The sequence below is a fragment of the Corvus cornix genome, chromosome Z (genome assembly GCF_000738735.6).
Source record: "Corvus cornix cornix isolate S_Up_H32 chromosome Z, ASM73873v5, whole genome shotgun sequence".
NCBI classification, from domain to species: domain Eukaryota; kingdom Metazoa; phylum Chordata; class Aves; order Passeriformes; family Corvidae; genus Corvus; species Corvus cornix.
In genome coordinates, this window is record NC_046357.1 from 7,227,020 (window position 1) to 7,244,299 (window position 17,280).

At 40.9% G+C, this 17,280-nt stretch overlaps 1 protein-coding gene and 1 long non-coding RNA gene across 4 annotated transcripts; one reads left to right on the forward strand and one right to left on the reverse strand.

The window, feature by feature from the left end:
- Positions 1–88: 88 nt before the first annotated feature.
- On the forward strand, positions 89–16,685 carry LOC104686665. Of its 3 annotated transcripts, none has more exons than XR_002044513.3 (5): positions 89–369; positions 454–569; positions 5,527–5,637; positions 13,821–14,007; positions 15,672–16,685. It is a non-coding gene; the product is annotated as an uncharacterized LOC104686665 (long non-coding RNA). The 3 variants fall into 3 exon arrangements; XR_751381.4 differs by having other exon boundaries at positions 5,527–5,630; XR_751380.4 differs by lacking the exon at positions 5,527–5,637.
- On the reverse strand, positions 11,575–13,241 carry HSPB3 (heat shock protein family B (small) member 3). Its single transcript, XM_010395264.4, has one exon. The coding sequence runs from the start codon at positions 13,092–13,094 to the stop codon at positions 12,498–12,500; it is 597 nt and encodes a 198-aa protein (XP_010393566.2). The 5' UTR covers positions 13,095–13,241; the 3' UTR covers positions 11,575–12,497.
- Positions 16,686–17,280: the final 595 nt, after the last annotated feature.

Below are 17,280 nucleotides of genomic sequence, written 5' to 3' on the forward strand. Positions count from 1 at the left end.
AGAGCCGAGCGGCAGGGCGGAGCAGCCGAGCGCAGAGCGGCCGCCCCCATCGATGCCCCCCCCCCCCCCACGCCCCCTGCCGGCCGCGGGGCCGGGGAGGCCGGGCCAGCGCGTCCCGCGGTCCGTGTGCCCCCCGGGCCTGCTCGCTGGAGGCTCCGCCGGGTCTTGGCCGCTCCAACGCCGCCGCCGCCTCCCGACCCCTCGAAGACGCGTCAGCGCTTCCCCGCGTGCGGCCGGGAAGCTTCCTGAGCCCTCGGGTGTCCTCCCCGCGCTCCGCGGGAGCTGCGCCACGCAGGTGCTGGGCGGCCGCGCTGGTGCTGCTGGCGCTCCGCCGGCTGCCTGCTGCCTTCAGAGAAAAAGAATGTCACGGTGCGTTTTGCTCGTGGATAACGTGTATTTTAGCCTTCGCGAAAAATGTGGTCATAACACTAATGTTGGTTTTCTGTGGAACAGCCTCAGACCCATCGAGGTGCTTTTGTCCCTGCGTGGTTATTTCCTCACCTGTTGCACCTGGTCCTACGTTGAATCCCGTCCCGTTAATCATCTTTGAGCTCTCTTTGGATTCCTAGGTACAAGTTTCTCTCAAAAATTCTACCGTTCACGAGCAATTAGAAAGAAGTTATTAGAGGAGATGTTCATGTTTGTGGTCCCCAGTTCTTTATGTTTTCCTATTAGCATCTGGATGGATACACAGTTCTGGTTTATTTCTCTGTCATAGTTTAGGGAGTATGTTACTTCTCATAGATCTTTGTGTCAAATAATTTGTCTTCATCTGGGAGCGATTCACTGGAATGCTACAAGACCCACTGCTTCCTTTCATTGCTGGTTTTAGTGTTTGATACCTGGGGTTTACTTTTTACACTTTTTTCTTTGGACCTTCATTTTCTTCAAAATTACTGCACATATTATCACAGTACTTTTCTGTTACTGTTGCTCAGTTTGTCTGCTCAACTTTTTTTTATTATTATTTTTTAATATGTCAGCTCATCCCAGTCCAGCGTGTTAGCCCCAAATTCCTTTAATGCTTAAATCTGGAAGTCTGTTTTAATTAGCCAATACAGTGCTCAAAGAAACACACAATTCACCACACAACCAGCTCGTCAGTGGCCAACCCTTTGGAACACATTTGTGTTGCAGCGAGTTTACAGAAGGCAATTCTTAGTATCTACATCAGTGCTAAGATGAGAAGCATCAGTCCTCTGCTGAGAGAGAGCTGGCAGCTGGTGGAAACACCCTGACCTGGCCTGGTCATGATCACTCACCCCCAACACACAGGGCCTGCAGAGATCCTCAAGCTCTGCATCAGCATCTGTTAGTGCTCTTAGAATCACCAAAGCTCTTTTTCCATCAGTCAGCGTTCTGCCCCTGCTGCTGGCACACTGTCAGTGTCTGCCTTTCACACAGGTCCGGTTCTCTTCTGCAAAATACGGAGATTGCCGTGGCAGCTGGCCCGCAGCCCACCATGCTGCCCTCCACCCATGTGGCCAGCTTCAAGTAAAGACTGAAACCCCATCAGGAGGTAGATGTGGATTAGTTTGACGTCGGTCTTAGATTTCCTCCCAAATTCTGACTGCTACAGATCAAGATAAGTGATTGGGATTTTTGTATTCCTTCCAAAGTTACTGCTAACATTGATCTGGGCAGTCTTGTGCATTCATGTGAATCCTCACAGGTTAAACTACAGAAGAATAGTCCTTGAACTGCCTTCTCTGTAGTACTTACTGCATATATATATTTGACTGCACCTGATCCAACTCCTTTCCAAAATTTTTTGGTTCTATTCATCTAAATTTTAATGTCCTTAATGATGAATGTTGTTATCTCTGAATAGAGAAAGTTCTTTTTTGTCACATGAAGTGAACAGTACTAGACATGATGCTGACCTATTTGATTTGCTTTAAATAGATATTTAAGATTTGCTCTCATTGGACAACCTGAAGTAACACACAGTTGCCTTGCGCAGCTGCAAAGCTGGTTCAGGAATGGGATTTTGCTGCTCCAAGTGGTCATGCTGACGGTGCCTGTCAGCCTGTGGCTGTCACAGCCAGGGTAGGACAAAGGGACAACTTTGAGCTGGGCATCTATCTTACTTCCTTGGGTCTGGTGGTGGAGGTGGCAGCTGTCTTACTTCCCCCTGCTCCCCTCAGTGCATTTGGCCTAATTTTTCTCCAGTAAGTACTGGTTTGATGTTTGCATCTCAAATGAACAGAAGCAAAGATGTCAAATCCAACAGGCATAAGAACTGTTATCAGGAGAATTTGAAGGTGTAAGATCAACAAAGCTAATGAGAACAATATTTCTTAATTACATAGGTGTAATTTTTTAAGTAGTTATTCTCTAAGATCTTTCAGTTTTATCTGAAGACTTCAACAAAAATTAAGTTATGTGAAATTGGGTCATGGTTTTTCTGGCACTAATGCTTTCAATAAGGCAAAAATATGAAAGGAAAATGTGTGCTATGTTATTTCCCTAGTGATCAAAACTGCAAAGAGAATTTGGAACAATAAAAAGGTCGCAAATGATGTTTTCCATCCTTTCCCACCAGTGAGCCAACTCTGATTACCACAGTGCTGAGGCACTCTGTTGTGGATATTATAAAGAACATTTTAAAACCATCAATTATTATTTTCAAGAAAACCAACTGGCAAAGTTAGAAGCCACTCTAACAAACATTTTTAAAGTGTTTGAAAAAAACAGCTTCCAAAGTCCTCAATAACCATCTACATGCCAAGCAGAAGAGCGTTTCTTGCTGTTTGGATTAGGAGAGACAAGGGTTTCAAAGTAATAATGGCACATAGTGACTTAGAGCATTTTAGCTGCACAACGCATGTATCTCCATGTTTGCTTGGTCAGGAATTTCTATCATCTTCATTGGGAATTGAATTTTCAGAGGCAAAGTGAATGTTATTATAAAGACTAATAACCTATAATTCAGTGAAAATGTCTATTATTTACTGTGTTCCTAGGGACCTGTAATTTGGGGGAGTAAAGATGAAAGCCATACTAAACCCAAATGGCTACTAAAGACTATATATGGGATATCTCATTGTATGTGAGTTAGTTGTCTCAAGACCCCTGGCAATATGTGCTAAAAGAGATGTTTGAAGGCAGCATGATTTTTTTGCTGATCAGGTGCAGAAACTTAGAGTGAAAAAATTTGGAAACATTTAAACATTTTAGGAAAAATGTATGCATTTAGTCTATCTTGAATTAAGAAAAAGTGAATGAGTAGAGGATCTGAACTCAAAAATAATAGAAGGTTATATTGCCCTGTGTAACTTTCCCTTGAAGGTGTCAAATCTTTCCATCTTTGTTTTGTTACTGTTCCTCTATGCTATTAATTTGCTGTTTTACTAAGAAAAGCAAAGTGATTTTCCATGAGAGAAGATGAAACTTTATGGCACTAAGCCTTTTCTTTATGATGATACCCCTTTGTGGACCCTGGAAAAACCATGTGTCTGGACATTGAACAATGTTCTAATGGGAAGTACACTGAGTAGTGCTTTGAAATGGCTACAAATTGCAAGGAAATGGCTACAAATAGGTCGATTTTCATCAATATAATTTCTAAGAGGAAATTTGGTGAAATGCTTACACATTGAAAAATGTGGGTTTTTTGGGGGTTTTGCTATTTGTGGTATATCTGTAGCTGGTGGTATTACCTCATCAAAACTAGAGCTGACTGTAATTTTTTAATTGATTGATAACATATTTCACTTAATAGGGGAATAAACTGTTTTTCTTCCATCATTACATCATCTCTAACAGGAAAGTCCCAGTTTGGGTGCCTGGCAGGGCTGCCACTAGAGGGCACAAAATGATTTTAAACACAAAATTATTTAAACATTTCACTTGCTTAAAGTAAAAAGCTAAAGACAAGTAAAGACTTTGAACTATAAAACAACTTAAGAAAATGCAATAAATTTGACAAATATATTATTCTAGTGGTATTTTTTACAGTTTCTGAAAGATGGAATATGATTTTATTTGAAATGTTTTATAAAATCTTACTTGAAAACATAAAACAGAGAGAAATGAAGACACTTTATAGTGTGCTATAAACTGAAATTTAGGAAAAGATGCAGTGAGATATAGAAGAAGACACAATATTTTTCAATCACAAGCATGAATTAAGCAAAAATTGCATTGCTTTTTTCAAACTAGGTTGTGTAAAATTAGAGGTAATTGATCAGAAACACTGAGGTTTTTGCTTGGCCTTTGCACTATGTAGTAGCTATCTCAGCCCCAGTCTGTGTAATAGGTGGCTGTTACTCAGTTATTCTCCACTCTCCATTTAATATTGCTTGGAATGCATGTCTGTCTCCATTTCCTGTCTGAAGGGATAATGTTTCAAACTAAAGGTGCTGTCAGGATAAATCCATTATGTATGCAGTTCCTCCATGCAGTGGCACGGGGTATGTGCTAGGCAGACATTCTGACGGTGCGGAGTCTTTCATGGTTATGGACTAATGGGCCCGTGCCAGCTGCCAGTCCCTCGGCGTGCACACAGGCAGAATTTACCTGCTGAATAAAAACTGAGACAGCAAAAGAGGATGAATGAGCCTGCTGTTCTTTGTCCTGAGCTACATAAGTCCTTGAGGGACTCTCAGTCTTGTGTATTTCAATCCAATACCTTTAGTGATAACAAATACTTGATAAAAAGCAAGACTGTGAGCTAAGGGGGTAGCTGATATTGAGGCCAGCGTTATATCCATGTACCATTTAAATGTGGCATGAAAGTAAAGTTATCCCAGCAGTAAACCCATTGTATAGGACGAGTAAGTCGAGGTGAATGAAGGAGGGAGAATGAAGAATTGAGCATTCATTCATTTCCTGAATACAAGTGTCTCTGTCGTCACTCGGGATGGAGAAATTGCAGAGAGGACCTCCTTAGCAGGCTCTATGCATGTGTTAATGCTGGTGTTTATCGTGGAAAAATTAATGCTGATGGGTTCTAGAAATCCACAGGACTTGGGCTGAAGTTGCTCTGGTCAATCCTGAAGTTGCTGTGGTCAGTGCAGAGAGGAGCCTGGTAAAGGCTGGTTGCACACTGAAGGACTAGTCACTGGCAGCTCCTCAGTTATACCTGCCAATGGATCAGGATGGATGAGCCTTGACATTACTTTATGAGTTTTCACTGTCCATCGTTGAATTTTGTGGGAGTGACTTCTCAGTCTCAGTCTGGAAAGCAGGACAAGTGCTCACTAACTTATGCAACAGACCAGTTTTGATGGCATTTTGACCATCAAAGTATCTTCCATTTTCTCTGAGCTTGTGTTTAAGCTGATATAGTGCATTCTGCTATCAGGAGGCAGTGGCTTTTACATTAAGGTTAATTAATATTAACATTTGGGTGAAATTGCTGTTTTATCTTCAAGGAGAAAAATTTGTTCATGTTGTTGCTTGAGGACATGGACTACTCAAAGGATGGCCAAGGAGTTACTAGTTTTGTCTGTGTCAGCTAAAGAAATGGAGAGTTCTGAGAAGCTCAGTGGCTGAAAATGACACTATGTTACTCTGTTTTAGCTTCTGTGTTTTGCTGGTCAATTGGAGAGCAAAGAGGCCTGCAAAGACTGAGGTGTGAAGAAGATTCTTGCTGTGCTTGCTTTGGGCCATGTATTTGTGAGAAGGTAAATGGTAAATGGAATTCCCTATCACAGGTGGTGCAGCCTGGTGCTTCACTGTTTTGAACATTCATTTTAGGAGGGAATTCATAGCAGAGAGATATGGGGCATCCCATACCATCAGTAAAATTTTAAGAGATTATAATTTACTGAGAGGAACAGTGTCAGAACCTGGCTCTGGTTGTTCTGTATACATTTAGAATGTTTATTAGCTACCCATAAACACAGAACTGTGCTCATATAAGCAGAATTATCCAAATTTAAAATACATTGTTATAAAAGGGCAAGTGAAAGTAGAAATGGAAAAAATAAGAAGTTGGTAGCAAGCAATACCAATTGATACAGAAAAAAGCTCAAAGTATATAAATTCTATGGTCAGTGGGAAAACAGTGAGGATGTACTCAGCAAGAAACAGAATTGTAGCAACAGTTTAGATGAGTGGGACATGAAGGTGACAAAATTACCAATGATGATACAAGAAAGGTATTATATGCAAAGTTATTCAATACATATTTCTGCTCTATGTGGAAAAATTATACTTAAATGTTTTTCATGTTGATGAATTCCTTTGTGTTCTATTAGTAGCTAATAAGGGTGTTTAGCACAAGGTGTTATGCTTTTATATTTTTGTAACTCATAACAACAGGATAGTAAAAAGCCTGTCCCAAGAGCTGTCCAGAGTATTACTTCTAGCTTTAGGGTAAAATTCATATCACCAAACAAATCTCAGAGGACTAGGGAAAACCTGCTCTTTTTAAGCCATGATGATTGTTAACACGTGAACTTGATGGAGGGGTGTGATGAGTTTTCCATCAACTGAAGTCTTGAAATAAAGACTTGATCTCTTGCTTAAATACGTCATCTTTTTCAAACATATTATGGGCTGCCTTCATGAGTCAATTATCAAGTGAGATCATGTGTGTTCTGTTCAGGGTATCACACTGGGGATCATCACTGATCCTTCTGACCTTTAAATCTGGAATAAAATAAATCTGGAAACCGTATCTGTCTTGACACTGTAGCCATTTCAGTCTGAAGTTTCCAGAGGGTCTAAGTTAAATATTGCTATGGTTATTATGATAGGGTCTCCGAGTTCATATTTCTTCACTTAGTTGTCTCATAGTCTCCTAATCTGTATTGAGTCTTTCAGTTTCATTCCAGGATCAAATCCTGAGGCTCCATATATACATTAAGGCAGAGACTGTATTTACGGTGTGTCTTGTACAGTACATACTAATCATGCCACCAGTGCTTGGGTAATTGTGGTAAAGTTGCAAAATATAATTGAACTACTATTAAAATGCATACAGCTGTCACCAGAGCAGGTAGTTTATGAGTTTCTGTCTGCCTTGTAAGACAGAGTACAAGAATTACGTTTTTATTAGTCACACTACGCTCTGAAAATCATTTCCCTTCATTAGTTTTTCATTATAGCTATGATCAATGGAATCACTTTTAGTTAAGAGTTGGAATTCTTTAAACTCAACATCCAAATTCCAAATTAGCTCATTTACAGACACAAGCCACACCTGTGCTTTGTACTTACACCAGTGTGCTACTGTGATGTCTGTGGAACATCTGATTTTTGTGTGCAGGCTGAGAGGAGAATGGTATATCCTGGAAAATGAGGAGAGGAACTAAAGATAAAGGAGTTAGTGTCACTGGAACACAAAACATCTTCAGATCCCATTTTACCTCTTATGGGAAGTGAGACATACACAGGGAATAACTCGTGTGGTTCCTCTGGGCATCTGAATCAGCTGCAGAAGCAGCCAGCTGCTACTGCTGGTACTGAGGTGGTAGAGAGAAAGGTTCCAACCAGCCCTGGAGGCTGCACATTGGCACCTGAGTGAGGAAGTCTTGCTGGATCAAACCAGCTCCATACAGACCCACTGAGAGTGACAACTACACAAGTTAAATAGTTTACACTAATGCAGTAAACCAGTTTGAGCTGATGAGGACTTGACTAGAAATTTTGGGGTGGCTAGTTCAGAAAGGACACTCCCACTTTAATTCCCATGTCATCCAACTCTGCCAGGAACAAATGAAATTTTGGAGATTCTGACATGCTGTCTACTTAGATGATGGAATATACAATTAATAGATGAGAAAATTGAAGAGATGTGCAATTTGAAAGAAACGTAGCTGAAGATAGTAGGTGACTTACTCTTTCAGCCTAGCATACCAAGGGTTCAGTACATGTATGTGTTCCTTTTCTATTAACAACCAAAATTTTTTAAAGTAACTTTGAAATGTCTTTGTCAGCCCCTAAAAATGCTTATTTTACAAAAAAGTCAAGTATTTCTTGTAGAAGGTTTAAGTATTATGTCTTCAAAATTCTTTCTATGTGCCTACTGGTTTTGACTTGGGAATGAGTGTATTTTCTTGACAGTAGCTGCTATGGGGCTGTGTTTTGGATTTGTACTGGAAACAGTGCTGGTAACACTGGGATGTTTTAGCTCTCCCTTAGCAGTGCTCACACAGTGTCAAGGCCTTTTCTGCTCCTCACCCTACCCCCCCAGCAAGGAGGCTGGGAGGGTACAAGGAGTTGGGAGGGGACACAGCAGAGTCCAAGTGATCACAGGGGTATTCCATCCTACACAGCATCAAGCTCAGCAGATAAAGGCAGGGGAAGAAGGAGGAAGGAAGGGACGTTTGGAAAGATGGCATTTGTCTTCCCAACTCACCATGACATGTGTTGGAGCCCTGCTGTCCTGGGGGTGGCTGAACACCTGCCTGCCCATGGAAAGTAGTCAATTAATCACTTTTGCTTTGCTTGTGCATGCAGCTTTTGCCTTCCCTTTTAAACTGTCTCTATCACAACCCATGAGTTCACTCACTTTTACTCCTGTTCCCTCACCCATCCCACAGCAGGGGACTGAGTGGGTGGCTGGATGGGGCTCAGTTGCTAGCTGGGGTTAGACCATGACCATCAGTGGTACTACCATGTGGCTAAAGAGGGTTCCTTTTTATGTAGATTGATGTGATTTGTGGTAAAAATGCAGCCCACAGTGGCACAGACAGCAGAAATCTCCGCTCTAGCACTAACCTGAATGGAGAGTCTTGAGCTGTAGTACCATGTTTCTCCTGTGTCTCTTTCTGTCCGAGAGCTTTTAATAAGGGATGATTTTTCAGCCTGAGCACAGCAGTAGACAGTCTGAGCTTTCTGGACTTGCTGGCACACAGGGACAGTACTTCTGGCTCCAGAGTTAGCACAAGTGGGGCCAGCTCAGGTACCTACAATGTAGTGTACAGGTGTAACTCTTTAGATTTAACTCCTGTGTTCACAGTGTAGAGCTACTGAGATGCTGTCCTCTGGGTGAGAGGGGCCAGCCACTGTCTCTGGTAGTCAGCAAGACAGAGGTCTGCATGTCTTTTGAATAACAGAAGGTGTACCTAGTATTTTCAGAAATATTCCTACTCACATTAAAAGCCAATCTTGTAATGTTATTCAGATTAAAAAGGACATTTTGATTCCTGGCTATGAAGTAAAGGAATGTGAGACCTTCCCCTCTGGGCGGGAATGTTGCCACCATGATACTCCAGAGATTTCCTTTTCTCTTTTCCAGTGCTGCAGCTGAGTGGTTATTGAGTGACTGGTGTCAGCCTTGGTTCACTGTACCACCAGTATTGGACTCTGTAGAGAGATCTCAAATACCTTGGGTGCAGCAGAAACTATGAAAAGGCAGCAAGGCAAAGAAAGGCATTTTTGGGCTTTCTGCACACAAGGATTTTATGGAAATTTATTTTTTTTACCTTGCTTTTGGAGACTAGTGCCATATGGATACATTTTCATCTCTGTGAAAGCATTTTTCACAGTGCTTAGATTCACGCATGAAGTCATCTTTATCCATTTGGAGGAGCATTTTGATCAATTACAAAGGTAATCCCTTACTGGTGGGAACTGAGGAAGCTTGGTAGCACTTGGTCTGCAAGGCTTGCACAGGCTTATCACTTATTCTGGGCCAGAATTTTATAGACAGCCAATTTCACGATTCTTAATTTAACCACATCAGCATGTCTTAAACCTGTCTTAAGCTGTAGTTGTTCTGAAATCCTTTGCTGTTGATAAATATCTCAGTCCGCTGCCCATGAGCAATATTAGCACCTTTCTATGTGACATTCACATTCAGTTCTAATCAGATTATGGAAGTAAAACATCATATAAATATGTGAGAACAGCTCTTTCCAGATTATTCAGAAACACTCTGCCAAGTACTTTGAGGTTGTTCTGGTAAACACCTAAAAATCATCCATCCAAGATCTTTTGATAAACTGCCACTTTAAAAAAAAGGGAGAAATTTTTTCCTCTGTGCTCTTCTTGGTGCTAAAATGCAGGAAGTCAGTGACAGGTCCCTGTTACATGAGCACTCAGGTGCCAGGTCAGGGGAAGTTCCCATTCACCAAGGAACATGGATGTAGGCTTTTGTAAAGATCTGTTTACAAGAGAAGGTAAAGCTTGGCTGGGTACATCCCTGCCATATCTGGGTCAAGGTGTTCCAGTGATTTCTGACTGATGATGTTGTGAGCAAGTACAGACTTGGGCACAGAGTGATGCAGAGAGACCTACAATACAGAACAGTCAGATGCCACATTCTCCATACAATTTTGTGAAATTAAGCAGGTCTGTGTGTAACCATGGTATTAGCATATATAGAACAGATGATGTGATTTTGGCTGTATGGTTTAATTCCTTGCCAAGTTTCTGGTAGTTTAATCATGATCTAATTTGAAATAATTAAATCAGTTATGTTTTTTTTAGAAGAACTTTCTCATCTATAGGGCTATGAATATCATCACTGCCATCATAGCTAGAATAGTTTTTATAACAACCTGTAAGTTTAAGTGATAAAATTTACAAAAATCTCTGTAAACAAAAATCACCAAAGCAGATTACTAACTTGTGATCCTGAACTCTATCCCAACTGTCGTGCCATAAGGTGATGTTGAAACCATGGTTTTAAGCTTGTGCAGCTTTTATAAAGCTGGTCTGTAAAGTTTAAATCCAGACCTGTATCTAGAATTCAATTTCTTAAATCCATGTTACATCTTCTACCAGATTGCTGTCTGATGAAGCTCCTAGACTTAGAAATCTAGATCTGATTTGCTAATGGGATCTTAAGCCAATATGCAAATTGAACACAGGCAATATGAGGGAAAAGTGTGGGGTTGAGTGGAAATGTAGGGACATATGTTTTATATTTGGTTTAGTTTGTTAGAAAACATTACACTCTTGACTTCTGGTATATTAAAAGCATAATTGCACATGATAGAAATTTACAATTCAGACTTTATTCTGCCTTTCTTGGGCAAATTTCTTGTGAGTTTTAGCACAATTAGTAAGTAAAATACAAGAATTGTACTACCCACTTTTCTAAAATCAATTGCTTCAAGTATCTTGAAGTCTAAACAACAATAATCTTTCTCATAAATGGACATGTGCAGACATGCAAGCTTAAGATTTTCATTTGAAACTAAAGGAACTCTAGCTTCAGCTAGTGAGAGCCAGGTTTTGTTCATCATATTTTTCTTGTATTCTTAAAATTGTATTTGTATTCAGTTTCATTTGAATATGTTTTTGATATGTCCAAACAGCAGATGGCTGTGATAAAGAGTCTGCATTTAACTTGGCACTTTCCATTCCACATTCCTTTACTATTCATAGCACACCAGTCATACTCGTCTCCAGTACACATAAAGGAGGCAGTTCAACTTGCAGATGCAGTTCCCCTCAAATGTGTAAGTATTTACAAACCCACAGCATTATTTCTTTTTAGTATTGAGAAGACCAGATACTAGATATAGAAGGTGGATATTTTTTTATCACCACCACTCATGAAATGTGAGACACTGGAACAGAAACTAAAGCTGTGTCTGCAATAAGGAACCCCTCTATTTAAAATTAGATTCATGTAGAGCCTGTGTTCCTCTGGGGAGAGGGGGATTATCATTGAAAGAAGAATTTGCTGTTGAAGACAGAGTTGTGAGATTTCAGCCTAAAGTGTCATGCAACATGGACAATTAAATACTCATTTGATTAAATAAGAAAACTGCCTAAAATGTGTAAGAAAAAAGGCATTTGTGCAAGAGCAACGTCTTTTTATTACTGAGGTTTCACAAAGAAGAATATGATTCTTTCGAGCATTTGTAAGCAAAAATTTTTTCTTCAGTTGTTATCTTAAACAAAACATTTTCTAAAATGTCTTTAAAGGTTTTCTTTCATATTACTTTGACAGAAAGTATAATTTCTATTTACTGTGTTTTCAAGCAAATAAAGTCAGTGATTATTCTTTTCCCTTATAGTTTCAAACATGCAACACACCTCTAAAAAGTAATCTCGGGAGGGTTTTTCAGTATAGAAGCTATGGAAATAGGGATTTTTGTCTTAATGGTGTCTTTCAGTTCATGTGCTTTTCCAGAGAGAAGAATTTAATCTCAAAAAGTAGAACACAGATTTTTTTGGTACATAAATTAAATTTCCATAAGATTCACAACTTGTCTATTGCTTCTTTAATGTTTATGACTATGTATGATAAATGCTTATTCCTTAGAAATAAAACTCCTGCTACTTATCTCAAAAATGTGCTCTATTTTCAGTATGTTATCAAATAGATTTTTTTTCTCCCGCTGAGACTAGCCCAAGTTTGCTGCTGTTCAAACAGCCTGGGTTTTCAACCTGTGTGTAGCTGGAGGCAAGCAGTCTAACATTTCACATCAAACAATAAACTCAGCATACAGAAAAATATAACAAAAAATTTACTTTGCTGTAATAAATACAGCTACATGCTTACTATACCCTAAAGCATTGCATGACTGATATTATTTTGTTACATTAAGAATGATTTAATCTCACCAGTAACTATAGACATGGTTCTAGTTCTTTCCCACTGAGTTCTTCATTTCAACAACCAAAATGCCATCATGGCAGAAAAGTGCAGACAGGTCTTTGTTCTCCACTCCATCAGGTAATTTGTATTGTCTGGTGAAGCTTCTGGATATGAAACCATGTTCATCCATCCTGGGTCCGTGCTGAGCTTTAATCAGGAGCCAGCCTTCAAAAGTCTGGATAATGATATCTTCGGGGCAGAACTGCACAACGTCCAGCAAGACCCGAAAGTGTGTGTTTTCCTCCTCCTGGCTGCTCTTCCTGGCCCCAGCCGTGCTTTCTGTGATGCACCTTTGGTTGCTCAGCGCAGTGGTAGCAGGGCCCGGCAAAGCGTATAAAAGGTGGTTCAGCTTGTGTGCTTCCAGCTCTTGGCCAACAAACTGCTCCTGGTAGCGTACAGGAGTTTCCACCCAGTGTCTTATGACAGCTTCTGCCATTGCAGAGGCAGAAAGATCAGCTGCTACTTGTGCTGTGTCAGGAAGCTGCAGAGTCAGAGCGAGCTCTTCCCAGCCGTATGTCTTACCCACAGACCAGTCTATCAGTTGATGTCGCCTTTCACTTTTAGAACAGGCAGAGCTTAACATTTAATACAGTGTCCTGTGCTCCAGTGCTGTGAGACTTGTTTCATCTTTTATCCACTAACAATAGAGCACTATTTATAGTGCTGCGGTCTTGAGTGGCTTCAACACATGCACAGCTTCCATGCAGGAGTAGTAAAAGCAAAACTTTAATGCATCTCTTCTTATTGCAATATTGTGCTGTTTATAATTATGAATAATGATTACACAAATAATGTGAAAGCATTTTTTATTTAAATGAAGTTCGATACTTTTGTTTTTCCAAGGCGTACATGATAACAAGTACAAACTCTGTATTCTAATTGAAATATGGAGCTAGTGAGGGAAGATATTTCATCACCTTGGCAGCAGGAATAGAGCAGATTTCAGGTAAAAATGCACTAACTGTAAAGTTAGCAAGTGCATTGGACTTTTTTGCAGAAGTTGTGCATAGGTGAAATTTGGGCATGGTTAACCATGTTATTGGTGGGAGGAGGGAACCATCTCTGCCCAGAAAGGGGGAGCCTGAAGTGCTGAATCTACAGTCTTAGTGACCTACAAACACAGCAGAAATGTCTCCAGCATGTCAGGGAGTCAGGCACAAGAGTGCAGAGAGAACTACAGTGAAAGCTCGTGTTTCAGAGCTTCCAGAAGAGGGTAGAGTTATTTTCCCCCGCAGAATTGTAAAGACAATTCTAAATCTTTAATGCTATCACGTTGTCCCAGTAATCTTCATCTTCTGTTGCTTAACAGCTTGAATCTATGATCTCATCTACTGCATGTGTCTGCAAAGCAGGACTGATGACCTCTAAGGCTCTCTGAGGCATAATTATGGAATCACAAAATGTTTGGGAATGGAAGTGACCTCTGGAGATCATCTAGACCAACCTCCCTGCTAAATCAGATTCACCTTAAACAGGTTTCACAGGATCACATCCAGGTGGGTTTTGAATATCTCCAGAGAAGGAGCTTGTACAACCTCTTGCTTGTAATCGTCTTCCTACTCTATGATTGCAGGGCAGATAACACCTACAAAGGCCAATAGTTTGTTTAACAAGAGCTAGCAGAGAAGTGCAATAAAGAGGAAAAATAATTTCTAAACTGTAGTATGTTTGCTAGAAAATCGCTCTAGCTGAGCTTGGTAGTGTAAATCAGAATGTGTTATGGCAACTGGTGGTGAACATTTTTTATTTGATTTGTTAGTGCAGTAATAGTTGCCCTAGTGCTAGAAATAATCAAAGAAGATACTTTTATTCCTTCTTATTTGGCTATTGTTGTTCAGAGTTCTGTCTCTCTCTTGTCTTTACATGTTCCATTACCATAGTTAATATGGGATCTTTGGTTGCTAATGGAGTAATGAACAAAGAGACAATTGAACTACTGTGCTTACCAGATATTGACTTCTTTATTGGTTTAATAGCAGGGCAGGGTTGCCAGATGTATCTGTAATTAAAGCTCTAGGGCTGCCATTTTATTTTAAACTTAGAAAGGCTGCATTGGAAGGTAAGGAAATTTTCAAAAGTTCAAGATAACTTACATTAATGGCCAACTGTTTAATTGAGTATTGTGAGAGAGGAGTATTGTGAGTAAAGGGAGTTAGGCTACTCTATTTAACTATGGGCTCTTCTCCTGTTAAACTGTTCTCCAGAAATAATTTTAAAATGTAATTCTGAATGTATGACTGACTAAAATATTGATAAAACCAACCTGGAACATTGCCCATTATCTGTTCAACACCTGTTTTCTCTTTTGCTAGCACATGATCCACTTGATGAGGAAACTTTAACCCTGAATGAAGCAGTATGCCTGGCTGGTTGTGGTATTATGCTTATACAGATTGCTGAAAGCTATTGCTATCCCTAATTAATGATGTCATGATAGCCTGACTTATTTTACTTCAATTTTGTGATTCATTAATAAATGCACTGTTCAGGAATATAACTTTTTTTTTAAAATTTTTTTTAAATTTTGTTTTAATTGTTCCCATAATCCCTGGAAAAAGGTAAACTTGCCCATAGTTACACTTCAAATGAAAACAGAAATCACCGTCTCTGTGATTGTGGGACAACTGTGTCACTGTGGGACAACTGTGTCTGTTCCTAGAAACAGGTGTGTTAGCCTTTCAAATGTCTGTGTTAAGCATACTTGAAACTGTCTGGTTTAATGAGCACGAAAGATGCTTTGAATACCCTTTAAATTCACGTTGTATACAAAATGCTGCAGAACTTTATAGGATCCCTTTCTACTCTGTAGGACGAGAAATCAGAAGCATTTTGATGATGAAGCCATGGGGTTTCTGCTTTCCCATCCTGCCCTCTCCTCTGTTCAGTTCCCTCTTCTCTCCGTTTGCCACCTGTGGGCTCATGAATTAGCACCATACTTCTTATCACTTTATTACTAACATGGGGAATATGCCAAGTGGAACAAGCAAACACCCTTGATATTTTTTTTCGGCTTTCAAATTTAAACATGAGTGCAGCGCTGCAATACTGAGGCACTTCTGATGCTTATGGTGCCGTACTCTTCAAATATACCTATAGGAGGATTCCGTCCAACAATACGTTCTAATAACAATTGATTACCGTGGTCTTTTTAAACCTTCAGAGCTGATCCGACGGGAACAGGATCGATGTCCTAAATCACCAGGTGCCTCAGGTTTTGTTTCCCGGTTTTGCCGTCCATGTGAAGGCCTCTCTCCATGCTGGCCAGCGGGCAGGAGCCCTCCAGCTGCCCTGGGAAAGCACTGCAGAGCTGTTCTTCCGAAGCAGCAGCCGGGCAACTCAGCAGCCGACGCCGTCCCTCGCTGCCTGCCGGTGTTCCTCGTCTTCCCATCTCCCGCGGGTTTTCCAGGACAGCGCCGGGATGCGCCTGCAGGGCCGGCCGGGAGCGCGGCGCCGGCTCCGCGGGGCACAGCGACATCTCCTGGCCAGCCTGGGCAGCACCGGCACGGGCACCGCCACCGCCTGCCCGCCCCGCCCGGCCGCGCACCTCTGCGGCTGGAAACGCGAGATCCAGCTCACAGCGGGCTACTTCCACGCTGATTTAAGGGTTTTTTCCCTGTATTTTGGAAGGGGGTGTCTGAAAAAAGATTTGATTCATCTCCTGGGCAGCATCCAAAGCAGTGTGGCCAGCAGGTCGAGGGAGGGGATTCTGCCCCTCTGCTCTGGTGAGATCCCACCTGCAGTGCTGCATCCGGCTCTGGGGTCCTCAGCATGAAAAGAGCATAGACCTGCTGGAGTGGGTCCAGAGGAGGGACACCAAGATGATCACAGGGCAGGAGAACCTCTCCTGTAGAAACAAGCTGAGAGAGTTGGGGAGTTGGGATTTTTCATCCCAGAGAAGAGAAGGCTCCAGGGACACCTTATGTGGCCTTCCAGTATGTAAAGGGGGCTTACAGGAGAGCTGATGAGCGATTTTTGACAAGGGCATGTAGTGACAGGACAAGAGGGAATGGCTTTAAACAGAAAGAGAGTAGGTTTAGATTAGATTTTAGAAAGAAATTCATTACTATGCGGATTGTGAAACACTGCACAAGGTTGTCTGGAGAAATTGTGGATGCCTCATCGCTGGAGGTGTTCAAGGCAGATTGGATGGGGCTTTGAGCAATCTGATATAGTGGGTGGCATCCCTGCCCATGGCAGGGAGGTTAGAACTAGATGATTTCTAATGTCTCTTTCAACCCAAACCATTCTGTGATGCTATTAAATATATAAAGTAGACATCCTGGTAAAGCTGTATTTTAAACTGAAAAAATGTAAGGTGCACAAAATCATGAGAGTAACCCATTTTTATGCATTTCTTAAATACAGGTTCATCCTGCTTGACACAACTTTAAAATAGTAGATTGCCCTGTCACAATCTTCTGTGTGCTTGATTCCCCAAAGAGAAATTTGTATTTCAACTACCACTGAAATTCAGTAACTGCTGAAAGGGGAAAAATGTGAAGAGGCTGGCAGGCTGAATTGAACAAGAACTCTTACAGAAGAAGCTAACAGGCTAAATTCACATCAGGGCCATGTAATTATCCAAATGAATTTAGATGAAGCATTGCAGTTACTTTTACCAAAGCACCCAATGATGCCACTCATGGTCTACTTCACATGTCATTCAAAAGAGATATTGTCACTTCAGACTTTGCAATACATATGAAATGAAAGGAAAAGTTGGACTCCCTGGGTTTTACCAGTGTTGTTACACCCAATAGGGAAGTATA